Raw genomic sequence first — 23,248 nt, 5'->3', positions numbered from 1 at the left:
TAGGTATGAATGATATTTAGCAGTCTCACATCATAGGCAAGTGTTTAATTCATATTTGAGTCTGTAGTCCCAGCGAGCATAGCTCTCCATACTTGGAATGAAAGATTTACCAACTCAGTGTTGGCTATTGATACAGTATGATCGTGTTCAGAGTGTCTGTCGGAATCTGACTCAGATCAGCTAAGCCAGCTGAGGAGAGCCAGCAGGTAGCACTCCCATGAGCTCTCCCTGTGAGTCTATGGATCATTCAAGCTACAAACCATTCAACCAGACAACTCATACTCAAACTCCAGTGCATGTGAAAATTGCCAGGGAAGTAGAAGTAGTCCATGCTTGAGCTCCATTCACAACGATGCCCAGTCAGTGGGGCTTGGTATAATTTGGTTGCCTACAATATCACAAGTCCCCTAGGTAATCACCATGTAACCAAGATTGAGAATGCCAGCCAGACACCATCATCTACAACGAAAGTTCTGTTGTAAATAAGGCATTGGCTGCCTTTTAAATGGATGGGTCTGTCTGAAGAATGGTAAACATGGTGCCCATGGTACCATCCTCCTTTCTTAGCCCGAGAGGTGACTCTACACCCTCACTGCTCAGATCATTTGATTCTTTCTGAGCTTGTTTGTGGACAGCACTTTTCCAGCTACAACTTTCATCCTGTTTTTGCTCTCTAGTAATTTGGGATAAATGGCTTCATAGAACGAATCAACACATGACCTGTATATAGGTATCTAAATAGGACATTTATTTCTATTTCATGTCTTAAATGTTCCTTCAGGGTAGAAGGGACAAAAATGTCTGTAAAGTGCTACAGCAAAGGGTAATGGGGGCCAGTGTGGAACCCTTGAGAAGATTAGAGCCATTCCTCTATTGGTGATCACATTGGCCTCTCCTTTGAGCTTCTTTGATACAATGTTCCTATTGATCTTACTTAACCAACTAATGAAAGAAAAATCTTAGAAGGCAGGTAGCCTCCCAGACTGACCCTGTATATTTGATGAGCTCTGTAGAAAGGCACTTTACTGACATTTTATGACAATCTTTCCGGAAGGGAACAGGACTGGTACTGAATGTGTATTTGAAAATAAAGCAGAATAGCACAGAACTCATGCTCAAATTGGTCATCATTTTTGAAAGGCCTCTTGTAAGTTCTCCAGATACTAGAGCAATGTATTCTTCTCTCTGCCACTACTGGAAATGAGTCTTAGACCTTTGAGATTTCATTTTACTTAACGGAAGCCAGCTAAGCTAATTCTTTTTAGAAAGTGAGTTATGAAAGCAAATGTGATCACTTTACTTCCACAATATTCTCAAAAACTATAAAAACAATAACGGGACAGGCCCAGTTACTCAGAAGCCCCAAGCAAGAAAATCTGTTGATGCTAGAACTTTGAGGCCAGACTATGTGACGTAAAAAGATTTTACCCACAAACAAATGTAAAAAAAAAAAAAAGACGGAAAAGGAAAAAGAGAAAATATAAGAGAAGGTTACCAGAAACAATGGTAGATAGTAGGAGAGAAAGAAGAAGAAGAATAAAAGGAAAGAAGAGGGAAAGGAGATGTGAAGGAAGGACAGGAGAAGTAAGAAAAAAAGAAGAAGGATGGAGAGAGGAAACAGGAGAAAAAAAATGTGACATTTTAAGAATTAAAAATCATGGTGTCCAAAAGATCACTCTTAAAGACAACAACACATTGCATAAAATTCTGGAGAACTTAAGATCTAGTTACTTTAAAATGATACCTCTGGGTTTAATTCTCTGGGTTTAATTTTGGAAATTTTCTCTATTCTTTCACCAACAACTTAATCTATGTGTGGGTTGCCTACAATCATCCCAGCTCAGCCCACCTAACAACCTAGGAGTTGGGATTGTAGCTCAGTTGGTAAAATGCTTACCTATCATTCATGAAGCCCTAGGTTAAATTCCCAGCACTACATAAAATTAGGTGTAAGGGCATAGGCCTCTTATTGTAACATGCAATTGGAGATAGGAGGGTCAGTTCAAGGTCACTGATTATTTAGACTATTCCTTAGAAGGGAACCATGCAGAAGCAACATATATGTTTGCAGTATTACAGAATAAGGGGTTATAAGTAAGGGAGCTCTGCTTAAATAATTAAGCACAGCATGCATCTGGGAATGCTTCTTCTAAGAGCCCAACCTGTAAATGGACAAGGCTGCCATGCTCAGCTATGGCTGAACTCCTGTTCTAGGCACCTTGTGAATGAAGGTCATTTTAAGTGCTTGTCTGATGCATGCTGAGAATACTCACCTTCAGGTTAGGCATGCCAAACCTCACCAGTTCTTATATAAGGCAAATCAAATTCTAGATCATATATCTCTTTCATTTTCCGATATATCAATTGTATTGCTCCTCAAGCCTAGGGAATCCAAAACTCAATAGTTTCTAAGTTTCAAAAAGTTTGGGTCATAATAAAAATGTAGCAAAGATACAGCCAAACTTACTTTTATTGTTTTAAGATAGATGATAAAGGAACTTAGTTTTGACTTTAGATTTATAGAAGATAGTATTCTCAGAGAGTACATAATATTTTTTAGGATTTTATTGGTTTAGAAGCAACTAGAGTTTTCACAGAATGTTAAGTTTCAGGGAATATTCTAGAGGCATCCCTGTTTATATTCAGAGGTGCACCTCCTGTGACAGTAAAACTCTGTTAAGATGTTTTATGAAATGCTCAATTGCTGGATGTTCTTTGTACACTGGAACAAAAGCAATCATACTAAGACTCCCCCAGAATGCATTTGTCTGGGTTCTTGATCCCCATGCACAGTAAGAATCTAACAAATGAGAACCCAGCACCTCTTTGGGAGGCTTTCAAGGCATTTAAAATCCTAGCCCATCTCAATGAGTCAATCCAATCAGCAAGGTATAGATATCAGATTTCTAGGGAAATCAATGGTACCTCTGCATGTGAACTCATTACACGGAATTGCCACCATGGAAAACACCTTAAGGGGATTTTATCATCTGTCTGTATTTAATAAATCAAAGTGAAAAAGCATTTTTTTACTTTTTGAACTTTTCTTTCCAATATGCATCATTACAAATTAAATTGAGCACAGTGGGGAGATTGCTCAGTGGGTAAAGCATTTGCTGTGCAGTTGTAAGAACTTGAGTTCAAATCCATCAAGGACCCTTCGAGCCAGACACAGTGGTGTATGTCTGTACAGTGCAGTAGAAGGCAGAGACGGGAAAATCCTTGGAAGTTCATAGGTCAACTAGCTTGGTGTACAGAGCTGGAAATAACAGGAGATGCTGTCTCAAGCCAGGCCGATGGCAAGGAATAAGACCGTTGCTTGTCCTCTGACTTCCACATGTGCACCACTGCATGTACACACCCACCCCCCACCACTCAAGAAAGAATAATTTGGAAAGATAGGTGTTTTAGTTGGTGAGATTTTTGTCTTCCTAAATTAACTTAGTTTGATAAATTATTATCCAGAACCTAATTTCATATAATGTTTTCTAATGCTCTCTTCTATAATGAAAGTACTTTTCTTGCCTTTTAAAATCAGTTTTGAATAGTATATTATAATATACGGAGTGTTATGATATTCCTAGTTAGTCCTGGTACACTCTTTTCCTAATAATAGTCTTTAGTTTTAAAAAGTCATAGTATGTATCTAGCATTAGAAATCCTATGTAAGCACAACATCACGTAGCTTGTCCTTAGCCATGCACCTTGGCATGCTTTAGTAACATGCAGTATTAATTAATACCCTGGCACAACAGCTTGTACACGCCCACCTCCCGGTGCCCTCATGATTTCATTTAAGTGGTCCCGCATGCCTGTTTTGTGATCTTTCTGAGCTTCCCAATTCCACGGTCCATCAGCACATTTCCTCGCCACACCCATGCAGACGCAGCCCCCTCCCCACCCTTCACCCGTGCACATGGAACCAATCGCCAGCGAGCACGTTTCCCCCTGAGCGAGCAGTATTGTGAATGTTATCTTCTCTTCCAGAAATCAGTTCGTCTTCGTTGCAACAGATGAAATTTCTTGTAACACCTCGGCAGGTAACAGACATTCCTCCTTCCTGACGTCCCCACCTCAGTCTCAGTATCCTTTTTTTCCTTCTTTTTATCTTCTTCACATGCTACAGTTAGTCACTGTAGAAAGTCTAGTTTCTAGAAAGAGAAAGAGAACTTGTAGTTTTGAGTGTAGCTGAAGCTCTTAGGTGCTGCCATTTGGAAAATACATGAGGCATTTTGCTAACTCTGATACTCTGATGTTTGTGTTTCTAATTTTAACGATGCCTGGTTTGGAAGACTAAGTCTTGTGGTGAACAAATTCACAAGGAAATTCATGGAATAACAGTACCCGTGTTGCAAAATGGTGACCAAGGGAGCTTAGGAGCGGAAGGTGACTCCAGTGACTTTTTTTTTGACATATGGTATCTAGTTCAGAGAGATTGAAATGGGAATTATATAGGATCTTCATGGAATATTATTGGCCATAAGAGACTGCATCCACAAAGCCAGTTGCATTAGGAAATGTAATTACATCTATCTTTTAAGAAGGGGATCTTCCTTCCTTTAGTTAAAGATCCTCTTTCTTTTCCTTCAACTCATAATCTCAACTTAGAGAAATATCAGAACTTAGAGAAAGGATGGTTTATTTTGTGTTTGAAACCAGAACATTGGTGAATAGAATCGTTTCATGAAATGTCCATCAAAACAACACTTATATTTTCACATTGATGTGGTTCTGCACAATTATATTTGGAATGATTTGGTATAAGTGCCTAGATAGTACCTTGATGAAGTCTCTCTCCCTCCCTCTCTGTCTCTCTCTGTCTCTGTCTCTCTCTCTCTCTCTCTCTCATTGTATGTGATGGGGGAGGGCTAAAGACTAAACCACCTCAGATAATCACTACACAATCTCGCCAATGGAATGTTTTTGACCAAGGAAAGTGGATGATAACAGCCATAGCAAATTACACCACGGATGTTCAAAAGCATCCATACTCCCAGCTCTGCACAGAGATCATGAATCTGTTACCGGTTATTTTTTATCAATGGAGTAGTAAACAAGGGTGCAAATTACTAATAGTGTTTCAGGAGTTAGTCAGAGTCTTTGGAGAGAATGAATGACAGGAAAGACAGAGCTAGGGACATGTTCCTGGCAGAGCCACACAGGTCATCTACTGGGTCATCTATAAAGGTCTTCTCTGTATTATTAACGGGTTGAGGTTTAACTCTATGACTTACTTCCACAAGCTCATTTTCTAAAGTAGCTGCATACTCCATTTACAAAAGTTCCTTTGCTAACAATGCTGCTCTCCTCCTCTATCTCTATGCTCATGAATCCCTGCTTCTCCCAGTCAGAGGTGCTGCCACAGTTAACACATTAATGCCTTACAGTGGAAGTTGGACTGTTAATTGCATTTCTGAGAGTGAAAGAGTGAGAACTAGTTTCCTGGAGCTCAGGAATAACTGAGCATTTCCAGAGTGGATCAAAAAAGGAGATGGGTTGGAAGAGCCTGGAGTTGGAATGACAGACTAACATATGAGTGAGTGTTATTTGTGGTTGTATTGGCAATACAGACACACTACCTTCCCTGCTAAACTTCATGTGTGTTCCGGTGTATCTCAGGCTATACTTGACATCATGGATCAAAAACAGAAACCTGGAAATATCAAAGTACATAGTAATCGAATTCCCATGATCTGAAAAGCAGTTATATTAACAAGTGGTTGGCACACACTTCTATAAAGAAGTAAAACATTATGCTTGCACGAGCACAGCCTGGTTATCCCTATCCTGTCTTCTTCTGGACATTCAGTACATTTTAATGAATTGCTGTGGATCACAGTTTGAAGATGACCCTCTGAGGGCCATATTAATACTGTGTTGTGTGCATTATCAGGTTTCATCTGAACTGGAGGTTTTGAGTCAAGCAGGAAGAAAAGATACACATATCAATCAGATCCCCCTGCAGCTAGCCTACTTCCCACACAGAGTTCAAATAAGAATGCAGACCTGCAATGAAATGAATGTCATCTCGGGCGTTTTCCCTTACAAGCTGCACAGTCACAATGTACACACATCCTACACAGCCTACATGCTTGCTAAAGCAGCCACAGAGAGGGCAGGCCTTCTGCATTCTAGTGCTGTCAACTAGGGAGCAACAACAGGTGCATCCCTGTTTTCCTGAGAAAAACGTCAGTGAGCTGGGCCAAGGATGAGTTTGGTGGTAGAAAATGTGCCTAGTACGACTAAACCTCTGTGTTTGATCCCCTGCTTTGAACTAAAAAAAAAAATCGAAATTCTCAAATTTTTGACTTGTGGGGCTTGCTGGATTTTTTTTTTTAAATTGTAAAGGATGGTTCTTGGGAAAGGCTACAAATGGTGGGAAATATGAGCAGGCAGTTTGTTGTGAGTTGGTGGTAGTGAGCTGATCATCGATAGAGGAATGTCGTGATCTGCTCTTTGGGTTCCTCAAGGCAAAGGGGATGCTTTCTACTGGCAGGACGCCCTCAAATCGATCCTTGTCTACTACTTGTGTGGAGTAGTTGCCCTTTCATATTTTTTGGCTGTGAGACTGTGTAGGAACAATTTTCTTACTAAGCAATGCTAAATTTTCAGTATTTGTCTTAGTTAGTTTTCCTCTGGATGGCACTGATCCTAGAAGGAACCAGTAGAGGTTGCCCATTTAATAATAGGATATAAGGCTGACTTCCATTTTAGTGGAGATCATACCCCAAATCACATACATCAAGAGTCATAGACGATACTTCTCTATAAAGATAGACTGGAACCAATGAGGTAGCTCACATGCTTGCCATCAAACCTAACAAGGTGAATTTGATTCTCAGAGCCTGCAAGGTAGCAGTGAATTGACTCCCCAAACTGCCTTTCTGAGCTCCAAACGCCTGCCATGCCATATGTATACCCATCACTATATACACATGCATGCCCACAGAGTAACAAGGAAAATGCAATAAAAATAAATTACAAAGATAGAGTTGAGATTCTCTAATTAATCAGTTGTGGGGAGGAAGGGGACTTTAAGGTGCCATGGAAGCTTTTGCTTCCATGATCGGAAATGCTTTCTAGACAAGGTTGGCACTGAAAAGCTACAAGGAACGAACCAAGTGTTTCACCTCTATTGCTGTTATAAAAACAACCAATAAGAATCAAGAAAGTTTTTTTCTCCTTGTGGTTCTAAGCTAGAGTCCTTCATGCAGGAAATGCCAAGGCAAGAGCTCAAGCATCCAGTCAGGTGACTCCATCCTCACAAGGGCAAGGACGCAAGTGGTATGCCTTGCACACTTGTTTCATCTAACTTACTTCAGTGCTAGGTAGACCAGGATGCGCTTGATCAGGTGTGCTGCCCACTACAGGCTGGGTCTTGCTACATTAATTAGCAGTCAACAATCCCCACTAACATGCCCATGGGCCAACCTGTAAAAGACAATCAACTGAGACTTTTCTCCTAAAAGATTTTAAGCTGTGGCAAGTTGGCAGTTAAAACTAGTCATTGCCCCAGATTTTACAGTGGAGAGTTCAATCGGTGGAATGTACAACCAGTGCAAAGGCTACGTAATTAGGTATGCTCGCAGTTTCAGGAGCAAAATATTCAGAGAGGTCAGAGCAAGTGTGTACGCTAGAGATATCAGGAAGCTAGCAGGAGCTCACAGAAGTAGCTCAGACAAGTTACAATTAGGGAGGCTGTGAAACTATGTAGCATTTTCCACAATCATTGGAAGATTCATGTTGGTCTTATTAAATTAATAATCAGTCAGAGATCTTGATAGAGACCAGAATTTTATATGAGAAAACAAAAGAAAGAAAGCCTCCATAGAGACTCTGGAAAATGTGGTGACAGCCAATATTGAGTCTTGGCCCTGGAATTTTTTTTTTTTTTTTTTTTTGGTTCTTTTTTTCGGAGCTGGGGACCGAACTCAGGGCCTTGCGCTTCCTAGGTAAGCGCTCTACAGCCCCGGCCCTGGAATTTTAATACTATTTAAATACCATTACATAGGAGAATAAGCAGGGCATGGTTATTCATGTGACTTCTGTGTTTGTCAATTTTCTGACTACTACAACAAAGTGGCTATCCAAAGCAACTGGAGAAAAGGAGGGTTTTATTTTGCCTCACAGTTTAAGGGTATAGTCATGGTGGAGAAGACACATCAGCAGGGTGGGGAAAGCACAGAGGCAGTTGCTCACATTGCATCTAAAGACAGAACGCATGGAGAAATGAATGCTTTTGTCTTTTTGATTGAATCTAGGGCCCTATCCCTTGGGATGGTGCTATCCACGCTCAGTGTGGTCTTCCCTTCTTGATCAAACACATCTAGAATCTCCTTCGAAGATGAGCCAGATGCTTGTCTCCTAGGAGATTCTCCATATGTACATATGTATGTATGTGAGTGTACACACACACACACACACACACACACACACACACACATACACACCATATTAAAGGTCTCAGACAGTAAGGTTCTTGTTGTACAATCATGAATACCTGCTTTTTATATCACAGAACCCACAAAGAAAAGTACCCCCACTTTCCAGTGTTTATGGTACCTAACCTGGGGTTGGTGTGTGTTTGTGAAAAAAATTTAGCTAAATGAAAATAGTAAAAGCTGCCACTGTGAGGCAGGTCTCTTAAATAAAGAAGCAATATTCGGCACATCCAGGGCACCAGGCTAGGTGTGAGCACTGTGTCTTTCTTTAGTCCCTCTGAGCCTACATGTATGCACACACCTGCAATAAGCTTTCAGATAATATTTAGAGGAAATTGCTAAATTGGTCATTCCTCTAATGGATCCTTCAGCAAGTTCCCTCTAATTATCCTCCCTTCATCAGTATGTTCTGACTACTCAGCAAAGTTGTCATGGAGAAAACTGATTTGCGGTTAATTGGTGTTGTTTCCAGAGGAGTGTGATGTGCACTTTGCTGGAAGTTGCAGGTGCAGTGGGAACATGTAAGCAAAGGTACTTAGTAAAAATAATAATCGTCCCGTTTACTGCACGCTTACTGTGCATGAGGCACTGGTCCAGGCTTGTGGCGTGCAATAACAATAAAATGTACTCATAAAAATAAAATGTCCTTATCCATTTACCTGGTAAAAATTAGGGAAATATAGATAACTCTGAATTTGCCTAAGTGGAAAGAGGCAACAGCAGCGAAGCCTCAAGAAAGAAGTGTCATCATTAAGTTCAGAGAGTCAGAACTATTTCAGACACGGGGCTCATTCAGTCCCTCACCCACCCTCAACCCTGGGTGTTAGATTCCTGGGTCTGAAAAGGGAACCTGAAGATCAACATTCTAGCAAGTTCTCCCAGGTCATTCCATAGCATAGTTAGGCATACACCTGGGAAATCTTTTCTAGCCACTGGTAAGGAGAATTCTGGAGTCTTTCCTGGATGTGAGTCTCTTACTCTCCTGACTTTGAGCCCTGAGCTATGGTTGGCCCATCTGTATTTCTAAGTCTAAAGTTTGCAGCTGAATTCATAAACATTTAAGTTTTGACTATTGTACAAGCCATTCCATTAATAATTATAAACTGATTGTAGTTTAAATATATTGAGATAAATGAAAACAAAACTGTATCTTTGATGGAATGTTAAACAATATATGGTGCTCATATTTGTGGCTGTTACTCTATTTCTTTGAAACTGCATTATACTAGAATAACACACAATTCATTACGACTGCGCCCCCAACTGTATGCTTTAATGTGTTTCCAAGTAAAGAATTGTGTGTGTGTGACTGTGTGTGTGGTTGTCATTGTCACTGTTGTTGTTGTTCTTAGAGTAGAAGAAAATAACTTGGGGTTCAGATCCCAGAACCTGTGTCTTTCTCACTAGGCTTGTTACCTCTGGAAGTCTCTGATCTGCTTGTATAAACATAAAAGAGACCAGTATCCCAAACCCCAGTGGTCATCCCAACCCAGGGTGGGTCTCGCATTTGTACCCCATCCTACATCTAACAGGCAGTGGGCATTGTTTATAGCACTCTCGGCCACTAACTGATGCCTGTTTGGCATCTCATAAGCTAGTGACCCATCAGCCTCATCTGGTCCTCACTGCACTTGTAAGTCCTGTACTGTCAGGATTCCTGCCTTTAATTAGCAGGTAGCAGGCAACCCCAAGGAGCCTTAGCTACTGCTCCACTCCACCTCTCTGCAGGATTGCCAGATCACAGAGCTGATGAAGGACACCAATAGTCCTATGACTGTGTGTTTATGCTGCTAGTGGATGCCACAGTGATTTCAAAGCATGATGGGAAATTCCTCCTGGCTTTTACAACAGGGTTAAGACAGAATGAGGGTTTACAAGAGGATGTCTTCAGTGTATGCCTCTTCTATCAGATGAAGCATTCATTCCAGACGAACCTACCAAAAGGCCCAAAGTGGGACTTACTGTGTCTTTCTAAGTGGCTGGCTGCCATTCTGCTTGATAAATCTAGAATCAGGAGTGTTTGTTTGTGTGTTTATTTGTCTGTCTGTCTGTTTCATGCCTGCCCCACTGAGATTTACACTAAGGCAAGGTATTGAAACTGCATTGAGATGTGGGGAAATATGATTCTCTCTGATTTGACAGAGATGTGGAGTCCAGATTTCTTACATTCTGTAGGCATTAGATTTGAGTGAACATTTATGTTCATCACAAAGTTGTGTGAAAAAAATAATTTAAAAGGAAAGAAAGAAAAGAAAATTCTGTGAGACTTCCACACTGATGCTACAGAGCTCAGAGGATACATTCTGCCCCACACTGGGGGCAACCAGGAAGATCACAAGGTTGAATCTGTGCTCAGTGATTCCTGGAGCTGATTTCTAAATGCAAGCTGAAGAAGTCAGTAAGGACTGAAATTTGAAAGACCAGATCCTTGTAGAGAGGAATGGAGTTGCCTTCCCTCTCCACTTGTACATTAGAGCTGTTGATGTATTAGATGATCTAGAAAGATGTTTTGAGTCTGGATTGGTTCTCCTAATCTAGAGCTTTTGGGGGAACAAAAGGTTGTGCTGAATCCATGATTCAGAAATAGTAGTTGCAAATGTGCATACTCTTGTAGAGGAAATTTTAAGACTTGATACCCAGACTCCAGTTGGTCACTCCACAAGAGAGTGACTAGAAACATTCCCAGGATTAACTGCCGCCCTCTGAATTCTTTTAAATATGTATAAGAAATTTTCATCTTAATATTTTTCAATGGGTCTTTATCCTGTTGCAGAAAACCAGAATGTGGGGTCTGTGGTGCAGGAAGTCAAACCTTCATGCAAGGACACTGCAGATATGTTGGTGTCTGGATATGAGCCATTGCTCCTTGAAGGTGTGTCCCAAATATTGGCTACTACGACCCTAGATGGTTTGTGTTCATTGTCAAGCAGATCGAGAAGCACCTACATGATTAAAAGGCACACCTCTACTTCCTCAGAGGATTGGCTAAAGGTGGAGGGCTACCATGAATGTACAAAACATCCTCCCTGTAGACTAGGGACCCAGATAGAATTAAAAAGGAAAAGCCAACTAGCACAAGCACACTCCTCCCTGCTTCATGGGTACCACAAGGAGAATCATCGATATGCACTGAACTCAAGGTAGGAACCAGCTAGTACTTCCTTCCCTTAAAGCTGTGGATGCCCAGCATTGTGTCAAAGACATCTGAAAGCAAACACGTATCTCAAAACCTTTCCCAAATGGAGCACAGTGTTTTATCCTTAGCCTAAAAGTGAGAAAATGGCGGAAGCCAGTAACTGCCTGGGGAAATGTTTTTGTTGTCCTGAACCTCCAGGGTTGTCTGATAGATGTTTACTTTGCATGAAAGAAAAAGAATTTTCACTCACTTCAGAAGTCAGCACAGTCCAGTCCAGAAGTGAGAATGGTCTTCAGCAGAAGCCTAGCATAGTCTGAGCAGTATTTCTTGAGTCTTTGAAGGGAGAAAATTTCCCCATTCAGAGCTCAGAGAAAGCCCATGGGATTTATGAGAGTCTGAATCCACAGAATTACAAAGATTTTTTGATCAGATATCCCCCATGTTAAAGTCTATAAGTTTGACTCTGTCAGTGGTAGAGCGTTTTTCTCTGTTTGCTTGCTGGCTTGCCTGCCTGCTTTTTTAAGTGAGAAACAGTAACTGGTAGAGTTGAAAGCTGTGATGCTCTTGTGCTGAGTACTGAACAAATGGTGGCTGAGTGAAGGATAGACTAACACTAGCTCTAGGGAATAGAGCCCAAAGGCCATGTGCCTTTGAATGCTCTTCCTCCTCATCTAAGGGACTAGAACTGCTTTCCCCCTTCCAGTCTGTGGGAAGAGCAGAGAACATGGCCCAAACGAGCACTGACTTGGTCAGGATCCTGTGTGTTCTTAATGCTCTCCCCTCTGGAAAGGTGGAAGTTAACAGCTCAACAGTGTATTCTGCCAGCAGTGAAGAAACCCAAAGAGCTTCCCTTTGAATCTTTTTAATCCTCAACTTTCAAAGTTCTCAGAATTCACCAGAAGAGAATTGTAAAACAGGAAAACTATCTGAGCAGAATAAAGTCTGTGTACAACATAAATCTCCTCCTCCTCCCTCCTCACTAGCTTAGAGAGTCTTACTAAGGGTGGACACTGGCATGGGCCAATGAGGATGTTAAGACTAGACCTCTGTTGACTCTCCCCAAGAATTTGAAAGAGAAGATACACTATCTAACCCCCAGATCTCCCCACACAGCGGGACACCAGAATCGCTATACCCTCATACCTTTTCAGGAAGCATATGCTTAGCCTGGATTCATTTTCCTAAATACCAACAAACTAAGAGTCCAGCTATAAAGAAAAGGCATACCACAGTCCCTAAAGGCACCATACAGACTGGGGAGTACTCATAATCCTAGGAAAGCATAACAATGTGAAGCAATTTGCACAACCATTCTTGCTGGAGAGACACAGTTGGACTGGCTAGGAAGGCCACAGCACCTTCTAAACTCCGTCTGAGGAAGGAACAGGGTTCACCCACCTTTCTTCCCATAGGGATTCATCCAGCTGTCTCTGAGACTGGAGGCGTGGGAAGGTGATGTTAAAGAGATCGTACAAGACTCTTAATTGAAAAGGAGTGAAATTAATTACACCGCACTTACTATATTCTTAGCAGAAAACTGTGACACCGTTGCAACTCTGCTTCGGCTACTCACACAGGCACATCAGATTTCATTAGCACCCAGCTTGTCCTAACTAGATTTTTGAAAACAGTAATAATAAGTTCTATTTCTATGTCTCAGTAGGATTCATAAAAAATTTTCAAAACGCATGAATTCAGGGCTGGAAAGATGGCTCAGTGGATGAAGCATTTACCATGCAAGTATGAGGTTGCCAGACAGAATCGCCAGCACTCACACAGAAGCCAGGCGGTGTCCCAGCTAGACTCAAGCAAGCTGGCTACTTAGACTAGCCAAATTTTTATGCTCCCAGGGTCAGCAAGAGACCCTGCCTCAGTAAAATCAGTTGGACAGCAAAGGAGATGCCCAGCATTAACCCCTAGCCTCACACGTGTACCCAGTATCAACATCTTCTATTTACATACATCAGTACACATGAACAAACACACATGCAGGCACACGCTGCACATACGTATTCATACAAATAGAAATATAGATTCTTGTATCCCAATCAACAGATAGAAGAATCATTCACTTTCCTGCAATGTAACATTGACTTCAAGAAGAGTAATTGAAGCTACAGCTGAGATTTATAACTTAGGTGGATCTTGGTGTCATAGCACTTGAATTTGATTGTTTGAAGTACCTGTGAACATGTTAGAGCAGATCCTTTCTGTTACCTCTGAAATCAGAGTCATGGGCAGTAGGGGGAAGGCAGTTTGTGAGACTCTGTGGGAGAAGCCTTGCACCCTACTGTTCTCCCTTCTCTGTGGATGGTTTTCACATCATCATGTTTGTTCTCATGCATTTCACATGTGAATGTGGCAGAGCTCAGGCAGAAGCACATGATGTTGGAGTGGGAATGACCTGGATCTGAGAAAGAGAGGAGTCTTGTCTGACATAGAGGAACAAGGACACTGTAAAGGCAGAAGTTGGATGTAGAAGCTCTTGGTGTTCTCCCTGGGGACATCATGTTACCTCCCTGTTTTAATTTGAGGCATTCTGGCAGCAAACCATGATGAGGCAGCCAACAAAGGAAGCTCCCATTATCTGTGTCTTATTCTATTACAAAGGTTTGGACTTCGTGGCTAAATCTAGTGTTTGTAATCTAGCAGGAGTACAAACCTCCATATCCCATTTCAAGAGTCCCCAGATTTTTTCCAGGTTCTTAAAGGGTTTTTCAGTGGCTGAGGGGAATGTTTAGCAAGTATATCCTAAAGATATTTCTACTGGGAGAATATGCAGCATGGGCCTGGGGAGGCAGCTGAATGGAAAGAGTGCTTGCTCTGAAAGAATGAGGACCCTAGTTTGAACTCCAAGTGTAAAATAGTAAGCATGGTCACATGTGTCTGTAACCGCCACATTGGGAAAATGGGGAATCAATATGGACAGATTCCTAGAGCTCATTGGTCAGTCAGTCAAGCCTTAATGGTTCAGTGCTCTCACTGAAGTGGACTTAAGACGATAGTGTAAAGGGTGAAAAAAGTCCACACACACACACACACACACACACACGCAATATATGTCTATGTGTCTGTAATTTTAAAGATTTATGTTTATATATATATAATTTTTAAAATTATAAAAGATTATTCTCTGGGTTCCAGCGTCTTTAGAGTCCTGGTTCTCTCCTCATCTCTACTCTCTCATCCAAGTGGTTCATGTCTATAGAGCAGACAGAGTCTTTCTTACCATGAAGGGAGAAGGTGGACAACTGTATAGAAAAGTAAAAGGAGTGATCTGACATATGCCACGTGACACTAAGGTTAGACAAGATCCTAGGATGAATAGAGGATATGATTCTAAAATCCATGAAACACTGGAAGGTTTTAAGCAGAATAACGATGAGATACAATTTATATAGATTTACATTTAATTCAATAGAGAAATGAATGGAAGAATTAAAATCAAAGGATGGATGGACAGATTACTTGGGTCTTAAAACTATAAATGGCTTTCCATCTGAGTAGATGTGAGTTGGGGGAAGGTTGCTGAGTTCGCTCTGGTGTAGCACTGGTTGGTGTCTTATGTAGCAATACAGTATGTGGACTGCAGTGTGCATGCTTCCTGTTTTCTCAAGATTCCCACTTTGTTGGAATTGGGGCCAGGATAGTCTCACAGTCTGATTATGTCTTGTGCAGTTTTACCAAAAAACGGCAGTATAAAAGCTAATCTCATCCTAGATCGGACCCTAAGTCATGTTGCCCTCAGTCTGTGGAGGTCCTTGGGAACCATTGCTCTTTGTTCTCTCTGAGGACATTGGGGTGTCTACGTGCCTAGCATGTCTGCTGAAGAAGTACTGTTCAAGTCCCCATTTTCCCTAATAACCTTGTGTCTAAACTGTCCTGTCACACAAGGGCGTGTTTAAAAATTAGCATTTGAAAAGATGCTTCCGTGCTCTCTGTTAGAGCTGACATGGTCCCTTTTCCTCAGTGGAAATGAAATTTATTAATCATCATAAAACCATGGTCTTCTGAAGGTAGAGGTCACCCTGAAGAAAACCTGAGCCTTCTTGTGTGGGAGGAATAGTTTGAGGCTGCCGTATGTTCTTTAGCCTTGGAAGAGAGTGTTGCCAAACTATTACCTCGGGGTTTCTGCAATGGTTGAAGCTATGCCTGGTATTAAAGCCCCAAAATGACAAGAGCGGGCTGGAAGAGGGAGGCATACTTTCATTCAGTTCATCCATCTCAGGAAAAGTGGACTCAGGAGCAGGTACAGAGGTACATATGTGCCTGTCTGTGGAGGCCAGAGGACAATCTCCAGTGTCACCCCTCAGGACACTACACACTCTTGTTGTTGTTGTTGTTGTTGTTGTTGTTCTGTTTTTGAGGAGGTTTATTTTTTTGTTTGTATTTTTTATGATTTCTCCCTGGCTCTAGAACTTGTCAAGTCAGTTAAGCTGGGTGACCACTAAACCTCAGGGACCACTGCCTCTACTTTCCCAGTGCTGGCATACTTAGCATTTTTTAAAAGAAATGTGTTCAAGGACTCTAACTTAGGTCCTCATGTTTGCAAAACAAGTGCCTGACCAATTCAGCTATCTCCCCAGACCAAAGTCAAACTCTTTTCAAAATGAAAACCAATTGTCCCAAAAGTCCCTCTTCACCCTCACTTTTCAGAACTCTGTGGGCTACCGCTGAACAGATCTATGCCCTAGGTTCTTTTGCAAGTCTTCTGTTAACATAACCAAATTTGCCAGGCGAAATATTAAGAAGCAGTATAAATCAATAAAACCAAACCACATGCCATCATCACATTAGCCCACCCTCATGCCATGACCTTGCGTCCACTGCTCCTTCTAGCAAGTGGACTCTCCGATGAAACTTTTAGTTTTAATGAACAAAGGTATTACATGAAAGAGAGGGAGACACAAGATGCCTACTTGTTAGCTTCAAAGAGAAATTCACATCTGAGCAGAAGGATTTCTTGCAGCAATGTGCTGAGGATCAGTGAGCCCTGGCTGATGCCAGCCAGGGCCCTTGGAACAATGCAGGAAGGGTGTGACTGTTAGAGAGTGCTCAGAGGATGTCCCTGGTGAAGTTGGAACTATCTGTTGTTTTGCCCACCTGGGGTCTAACTTGAGTCTGAAACTTTAAAGGTCCTTCACTCCGTTTGCCTCCCCATGATCCACTGTGTAAACAACCAAGTCGGCCAACCAGTAGGGTTCTCATCCAGTAACCAGGAGAGCAAGGATTTATGCCTTGAGCATGTAGCCACTTGATCAGTGTCCTGGCCACAGTGTCTTGTGTCAACCTCTTGTTTTAATAGACTCAGAGAGGAATGACTAGAAGGAAAATATGGAAAAGATAAAGAATGCTCAACTTGTATTTCAAGGCATCAACAATGAGTCTCCTCTGGTTGATAGAATACATGAACTCATTCTTATTTTTAAAAATAGACCACTAAATGGGTCTGGGGCATTCTTCATCCTTCAATTGCTATGAGTGTTGTTTGCTCCTGTAGCTTATCCATACCCACCCCAGCTCACACTTGGCTCTCTACTAATGGAAGCTATCTCAACTGGGTGCTTAATCACCTCACAGGAAAGTCCTTAGGTGGCCTTGGTATTACTTGGGTATTAAATAGCTTACCAACTTGCCTCCCCAGAGAGATCAGCTCTAACATGCAACCAGCAGGATCAGATGAAAGCCAGCCTCCAGCTCACTGTTCCCTGCTTCCTTCTTTTCTCTTGCTATGCCTGCCTCTTTCTCCTCTAGGGAGCATGCTCTCCACAAACCATTTAAGCTAGAGTCTCCATGTCACTCACACTTTCCATGGACCTTCTCCCAAGATTGTATCTGAACATTGAACAGTATCAAAACCTCACTGTTCAAATCATCCCCAGAAGCTATCTGGGAATTGATGTCAAACAAGCAAGGGCGTGATATTACAAATCAAGTGTGCACATCACCCTGGGAAGGCATTCCTGCTCCAAATGTCCCTACATCAAGAACTATCCCGAGATTGGATAAGATTCTAGGATACCAAGATCGAAACCAAACCAAACTATGATTTCTGAGTATGACCCAGGGTGCTTGGTGACAATCAAATAAGATGAAAAGACATCTAGCTCATCTGTTCTTGAGCACTAAATTTTGTTTGAGACACAGGGATTCTCAAGACCAGTTTATCATTTGCTTCCTGCCTGCCTCTGACTCTGAAGTAGCAACATCACAGTAGAAGAGAATGTGTGTGTGTGTGCGTGTGTGTGTGTATGTGTGTATGTGCATGTACATGTGAGGGAGGGAGTGTGTGTGTGTGCATGTACATGTGAGGGAGGGAGTGTGTGTGTGCATGTACATGTGAGAGAGGGAGTGTGTGTGTGTGTGTGTGCATGTACATGTGAGGGAGGGAGTGTGTGTGTGTGTGTATATATGCATGTACATGTGAGGGAGGGAGTGTGTGTGTGTGTGTGTGTGTGTGTGTATGTTTACAGTTATATGCCCCATCTATGGAGTGTTCCCCTGAGACATTTTACCCCCAAGGTTTTCATGCTTTGTGTAAATATAATTTGTGATGTTTCAAAAACAAAATCATAGGATGATGCCTTTCTCAGAATGGGTCCCCATCATTAACTTGAACATGACCGTATGTGGAATACATCCCTAAGACTGGCTGTGTCACGTGTGTCACTAGGCTCAGTCTGAGTTTCTTCTTATCCTGCAGTGGAGAGGGGCGTTTCATGTTTTAGAATGAGGACAACCCCTCCATGCTCTCTTGGTACTCTCTCATTGCTGCTCTAAACACAGTGGAATCACGGTACCTCAGCGACCATCATGAACCACTCTCACCTCTTCTTCCCTTTGCAGTTACGGACGAGTTTATGCTGCCGACCCCTACCACCACACACTTGCTCCAGCCCCCACCTACGGCGTTGGTGCCATGGTGAGTAGCAGCTCCTCCTTGTCCTCTGCTCCTCCTGCTGTCTTCCCTGCCCCCCACCCCAGCTGGGGCCTCAGGATGGGCTGATGGTTGAAGTCCTCTCACTTTCCCTTAATTGAATTTGTCTCTTGTGCTAACAGCAGCTAAAATGCCACATTAATCCTCCCAGTAAACTTGATAAATGTCTTAATTTCTTGGCAATGTAGTGCATGTAAGTTATTATATTTCTAATTTTGCAAGTCTCACCTAGCGAGCACTTACCTTAATGGAATAATTAGTCATTTTGATAATTAAATCCATCACTAACGGAATGCAGTGTCAATGCAGAACTTTTTTTTTCTTTTTTTTCCCTTCCCTCCCGTGCTGCTCTGCTCATTCACATAGCCCCAAGGTTCCAGCCCCAGCACAGACTTCAGAGGAGCTAAGCTGCAGACTTCCAGGCCTCTGCTGTCAGGCAGCTGAGCATCTGCCTGCCTCTCCTCCCCTTTTACAATTCATGTTTAAAGTCATAGTCGCCCAGGAGAGAAAGTAGACAGAGGGGCACACTTTGTGAGTGTGCCTAGTACATAAGAAATTAAGGAATCAGCTGGCTTTGGGGGGGGTCATCTTGTTTGTTTTGGGTTTTTGGGTTTTTTTTGCAGTTTTTTTTTTTTTTTTGTTTTGTTTTGTTTTGGTTTGGTTTTTTTTTTTTTGGTTTGTTGTTTTTTACTTTTCTTCTTGGAGGGTGGGATATCTGGGATTTTGGTTTTGCTTTTTGTTTTGGGAAGGGAAAGGGGGAGGGCAACAGTGGGGGGCAAGGGTAGGGTGAATCTGCCTGTACTTGTTCAAACTTCTATGCACTAACACTCTTGAGTCCAGTAAGACATGTCCATCGCGTTGGGCGCACATGCGATCAATTCAGCGCCTTGGCATGCAGTCTTCTGCTTGAGTTGAGAATCTTAGTCCTCTCCCTAAAGCTCAGTCCCATGGGCATTCATTGGAATCGCCAATAACTGCAGCAAAAAGAAACGCTTAAGTGTCACCTCATCGCCATAGGAAGCTATGGCTAGACAATTCCCTGTATCCTGGATCATAGAGACCCAAGCAGGCATAGAAGAGCCTTCTTCAAGCTTAATCACACCCAGCAATGCCCCTGTCCCACCCCCACGGAGGCAGCATCAGAATCCGTAGGTTGCCTAGCCAAACCTAGATGCAGGCTTTTATTCTTATTTCAACATGGCATCCAATAACCCTGCTTCAACACCTAGGCCACCTGAGGAAAAGGGTGGAAAAGAATCCTGAGTCCCTGCATTCGCCACATTGTGTAGAACTACCTTTGAATATACATAGAGCTTCTCCCAGTGGAACATCTTATCAATTATTCCAGTCACTGAAAAACAAACGGTAAACTGAGTCAGTTCCTAGCCATCCACTTCCCCATTTGTAAACTGGAGGCCTCATAGCTGGTAGGTAGGACCAGCAGATCCAGTTCAGTTTCCTGGGATTATTATTTTTTTCATAAGGAGTTACAGGAGGAGGTCAGGAGTGACCACCATTAACTTTCTAAGAAGGTCATGGGATGGGGAAGGGGGTGCCCTCTATTTTGGTTGGTTTTGAGTGTCTATTTTTTTTTACATTAGTCTTTTTGATGATCCACATGTTACAAAAGGCAACATGTAAAAAAACACACCCCTCAAATTGCTTTGTTTCAGAATGCTTTTGCGCCCTTGACCGATGCCAAGACTAGGAGCCATGCTGATGATGTGGGTCTCGTTCTTTCTTCATTGCAGGCTAGTATATACCGAGGGGGATACAACCGTTTTGCTCCATATTAAATGATAAAACCATTAAACAAACAAACAAAAAACAAAACAAAAACAAAAAAACCAACCTTCCAATGTGGGGAGAGAGGAAGCTTTCCGAGGCCCGAGTGTTGCGACACATGCAGTAGGACATCACTTTAGCAACTCAAAGAAACAACTAAAAAAAAAAAAAATCAAAAAAAAGAGGAAAAATTACATTTTTTATCTTATACCTCAGATATTTTGTTCTGTGTATTTTAATATTGTGGGTCTTTGGTTTATGAAGGTTTTTGTAGTTCAGTTGCTGGCTGTAGGAGTTTTTGTGGTTGATCTAGAGAGAGGCTAGATATAAATAAAAACCGATTTAGGGCCATATCCAGAGTGCTATATTATGTAAATGGATTATATATGCCGAACATGAAGCTACTGGGGTTACGCTGTTTGGGAAGACTGTAAGTGGCAAGTCATTCTTTCTGCATCTATATTATTTTATTCTGTGAAAGGGGAGGCCGGGAGGGGCTTAGGGGTTTGGGACTGGGGTTTGGCTGAAAGGAAAAAAAAAGAAAATATATATATATATAAATACATATATATAGTAACTGATGAATCTAAATGACCCACTGCACCAACTATCATAAATCTATGGTTCGAAGTTACTCCTGGCAAAGGCAAGCCAAAGGCTGTGTTAAGAATCTGCTTCTTATAGCACGGAGATTGCAGTTGAACGAAGCTGTGACGGTCCGCCCTCTTATCATTCCACCGCAGTACGCAGCTTCTTACCTACCCACTAGTTATTTAAGCCAAGGCTACTAGTTAGGCCATCAATAAGCATTCTTTTTATATTTCTTCCAGTATGAGAAATTATTGATATCACTGCTGACTTTTATATTACGGGAGGGAAAATTAACATTAATAAAAGGTGATAAAAAGCACTGTTTCTATTTTTTTCTTTTTTTCCAAAAAAGAAAGTAATAAAAACTTAAATTCTTTGTACCAGTTAAAAATATGTATAAAATTTACATCTGTGCAGTGGAGTTATGTTCTAGAAACAGTCTCTGAGGCTTTAGTTTTAGCTTAGTAGATTAACTGTTAGAGACAGACGTATAATTTTTATGGAATTACATGATAATCATATCTGGATTTATAGTCGCATTTTACAAGTATCGCAATCATTGAATAGAGATAATCACGGTATTTTCATCAGCTTGATACTTTTTGAAAACATGACTGCGCTGTGAGCAACTTGCAATTTTTCAGTCTGTGAGAGCCTGCCCTTCCTTCTCCCCAGTGCCCCAGGGTTATGTTAAACTGGTGTCTTTACTTCTATCGCCAAGGCCCAAGACAATTGTCAGAAGGAAGCAAAAACAAGACAAAAAACAAAACTAGAACCATGCCCTCCTTCCCCAAAGAGCAGTGTCTGCCGCATCCTTTTCCGGAGCAGGGCCAGAGCAACACAGCCGAAAAATTGCAGCTTGTGAATTTCTTCTGTTTGAATCCCCCCATGTTGTCCTGTTTACAAGTTAACCTAAGTTGGGGTATCTGTCATGGGTCTTCCTGTTTTTGTATTTAAATTCTAAAATATCAGCAAGCTGTTCCCTGAGTAGTGTTTTTGCCTGTGTGTGCAGTGCCGGCCCCACGGCACGCACTTTAGTAAGTTATCAACTCACGCTGTGAACCTGCCAATCTGCTGTAACAACTCTGCTTTAAAATCAAAACCAAACAAAACTTTAAAAAGAAAAAAAAAAGTGTTTGTGATCCAGCTTTTCCTCATCATCCTACGTGCATGCCCGTAAGATCGGTTGGATATTAAACCATCAATAAAGTTTCATGAGATTTGAAAACAAAGTTTTCGTAGCTTCGATATCTAAGACAGAGGATCATGGTTTGGGAGAGGAAGAAAAGCAAGGGGCGAGGAGGGGAAGGGAGAGAGACTGCTGAACTGGTGAGAAGAGGAAAAAAAATCTAGGAACTGGTCTTCTTTCACCAGACCTCTTTGAGTAGGGAGAGATGGGGCCAGAGGGGGACAGGTTGACAACATCACGTTCCCACTCCCCTGGCCTGCTACAGTGCGCACCTGGTTGATGTTACCCAAGGCAACAATTTATCATGATGCTGTAGCATTCGACCCCAGATGGGGTCAAGGTAGTAAAAGGAAGGGGCTGCACAAAGGTCAACAGACTCCTCCCAGTCGCCCCAGCTTTCCAAGCCTAGAACCTGCATTGTGTATGAAATCACAAACATGGAATTCTTACTGTGCTGGCTAAAGTAAAACTCATTTGCGGTTTTGATTTCCATCAACGAACTGTACTTTCCCCCACGACCGTATGTAGTTTTAATAAAAATCATTTAGAGCAAGTGGGTGCCAACCGATGTCGCAGAACCTTTTGTCTAGGCACTCCGCTGAGCTGCCGATAAGTCGTTTTAAACTGTCATGTCAGAGGTGTAAACAAACATTTTGGATTTTTTAAAACAACAGTATTTATTTGGAATGTTTTCATTTATCTAAATAACTATTGCTATTATGAATTATGGAAAAAAGATTAATGTGGCATATAGTGACTTCTTAACACACATCACTCAATCTGCAAACCCAGAAAATGTGTATATCTGTCTTTAGAAATTAGTGTTTATATCACTTACAGTGGTTTGTGAATAAAGAAAACTGGTTTGTAATATCAAAAAATAAAAGCTTAGTCTGAAAAGGTACCTGTAAGCTGGTGTTCTGAGTTCTTCTGCCTCTGTGTATTTCTTTATGGGGTCTATTTTACACACACACACACACACACACACACACACACACACACACACACAATGTGAAAATTGAAGAAGTCCACCAGAAATTGAACATAGTAGTTCATACATGCAATCTCAGCCTCAGAATTATTGTCTTTATGTTCAAGGCCAGCCTGGGCTACATTGTGAAATCCATTCTGTAAACTGAATTTTTTTTAAATTACCTTGAAGGTGTGTG

At 41.7% G+C, this 23,248-nt stretch overlaps 1 protein-coding gene across 50 annotated transcripts in view; it reads left to right on the top strand.

The window, feature by feature from the left end:
* Positions 1-22,983, top strand: part of Rbfox1 (RNA binding fox-1 homolog 1) — a 2,095,840-nt gene extending 2,072,857 nt beyond the window's left edge. For 15 of the 50 annotated variants that reach the window (XM_039085817.2, XM_017597209.3, XM_063268872.1 and 12 more), the window contains 3 exons: positions 3,988-4,040; positions 18,424-18,499; positions 20,188-22,983. In XM_039085817.2, the coding sequence (XP_038941745.1) occupies positions 3,988-4,040; positions 18,424-18,499; position 20,188 (130 nt within the window). In that variant the 3' untranslated portion in view covers positions 20,189-22,983. Of the gene's footprint in view, positions 1-3,987; positions 4,041-18,423; positions 18,500-18,880 lie in introns of all 50 variants that reach the window. The other 35 variants (XM_017597207.3, XM_063268861.1, XM_063268874.1 and 32 more) reach the window with 5 other exon arrangements.
* Positions 22,984-23,248: the final 265 nt, after the last annotated feature.

Source organism: Rattus norvegicus, chromosome 10 (genome assembly GCF_036323735.1).
Source record: "Rattus norvegicus strain BN/NHsdMcwi chromosome 10, GRCr8, whole genome shotgun sequence".
In the NCBI taxonomy this organism is placed as follows: Eukaryota; Metazoa; Chordata; class Mammalia; order Rodentia; family Muridae; genus Rattus; species Rattus norvegicus.
This window is presented reverse-complemented; position numbering and strand designations above follow the sequence as displayed.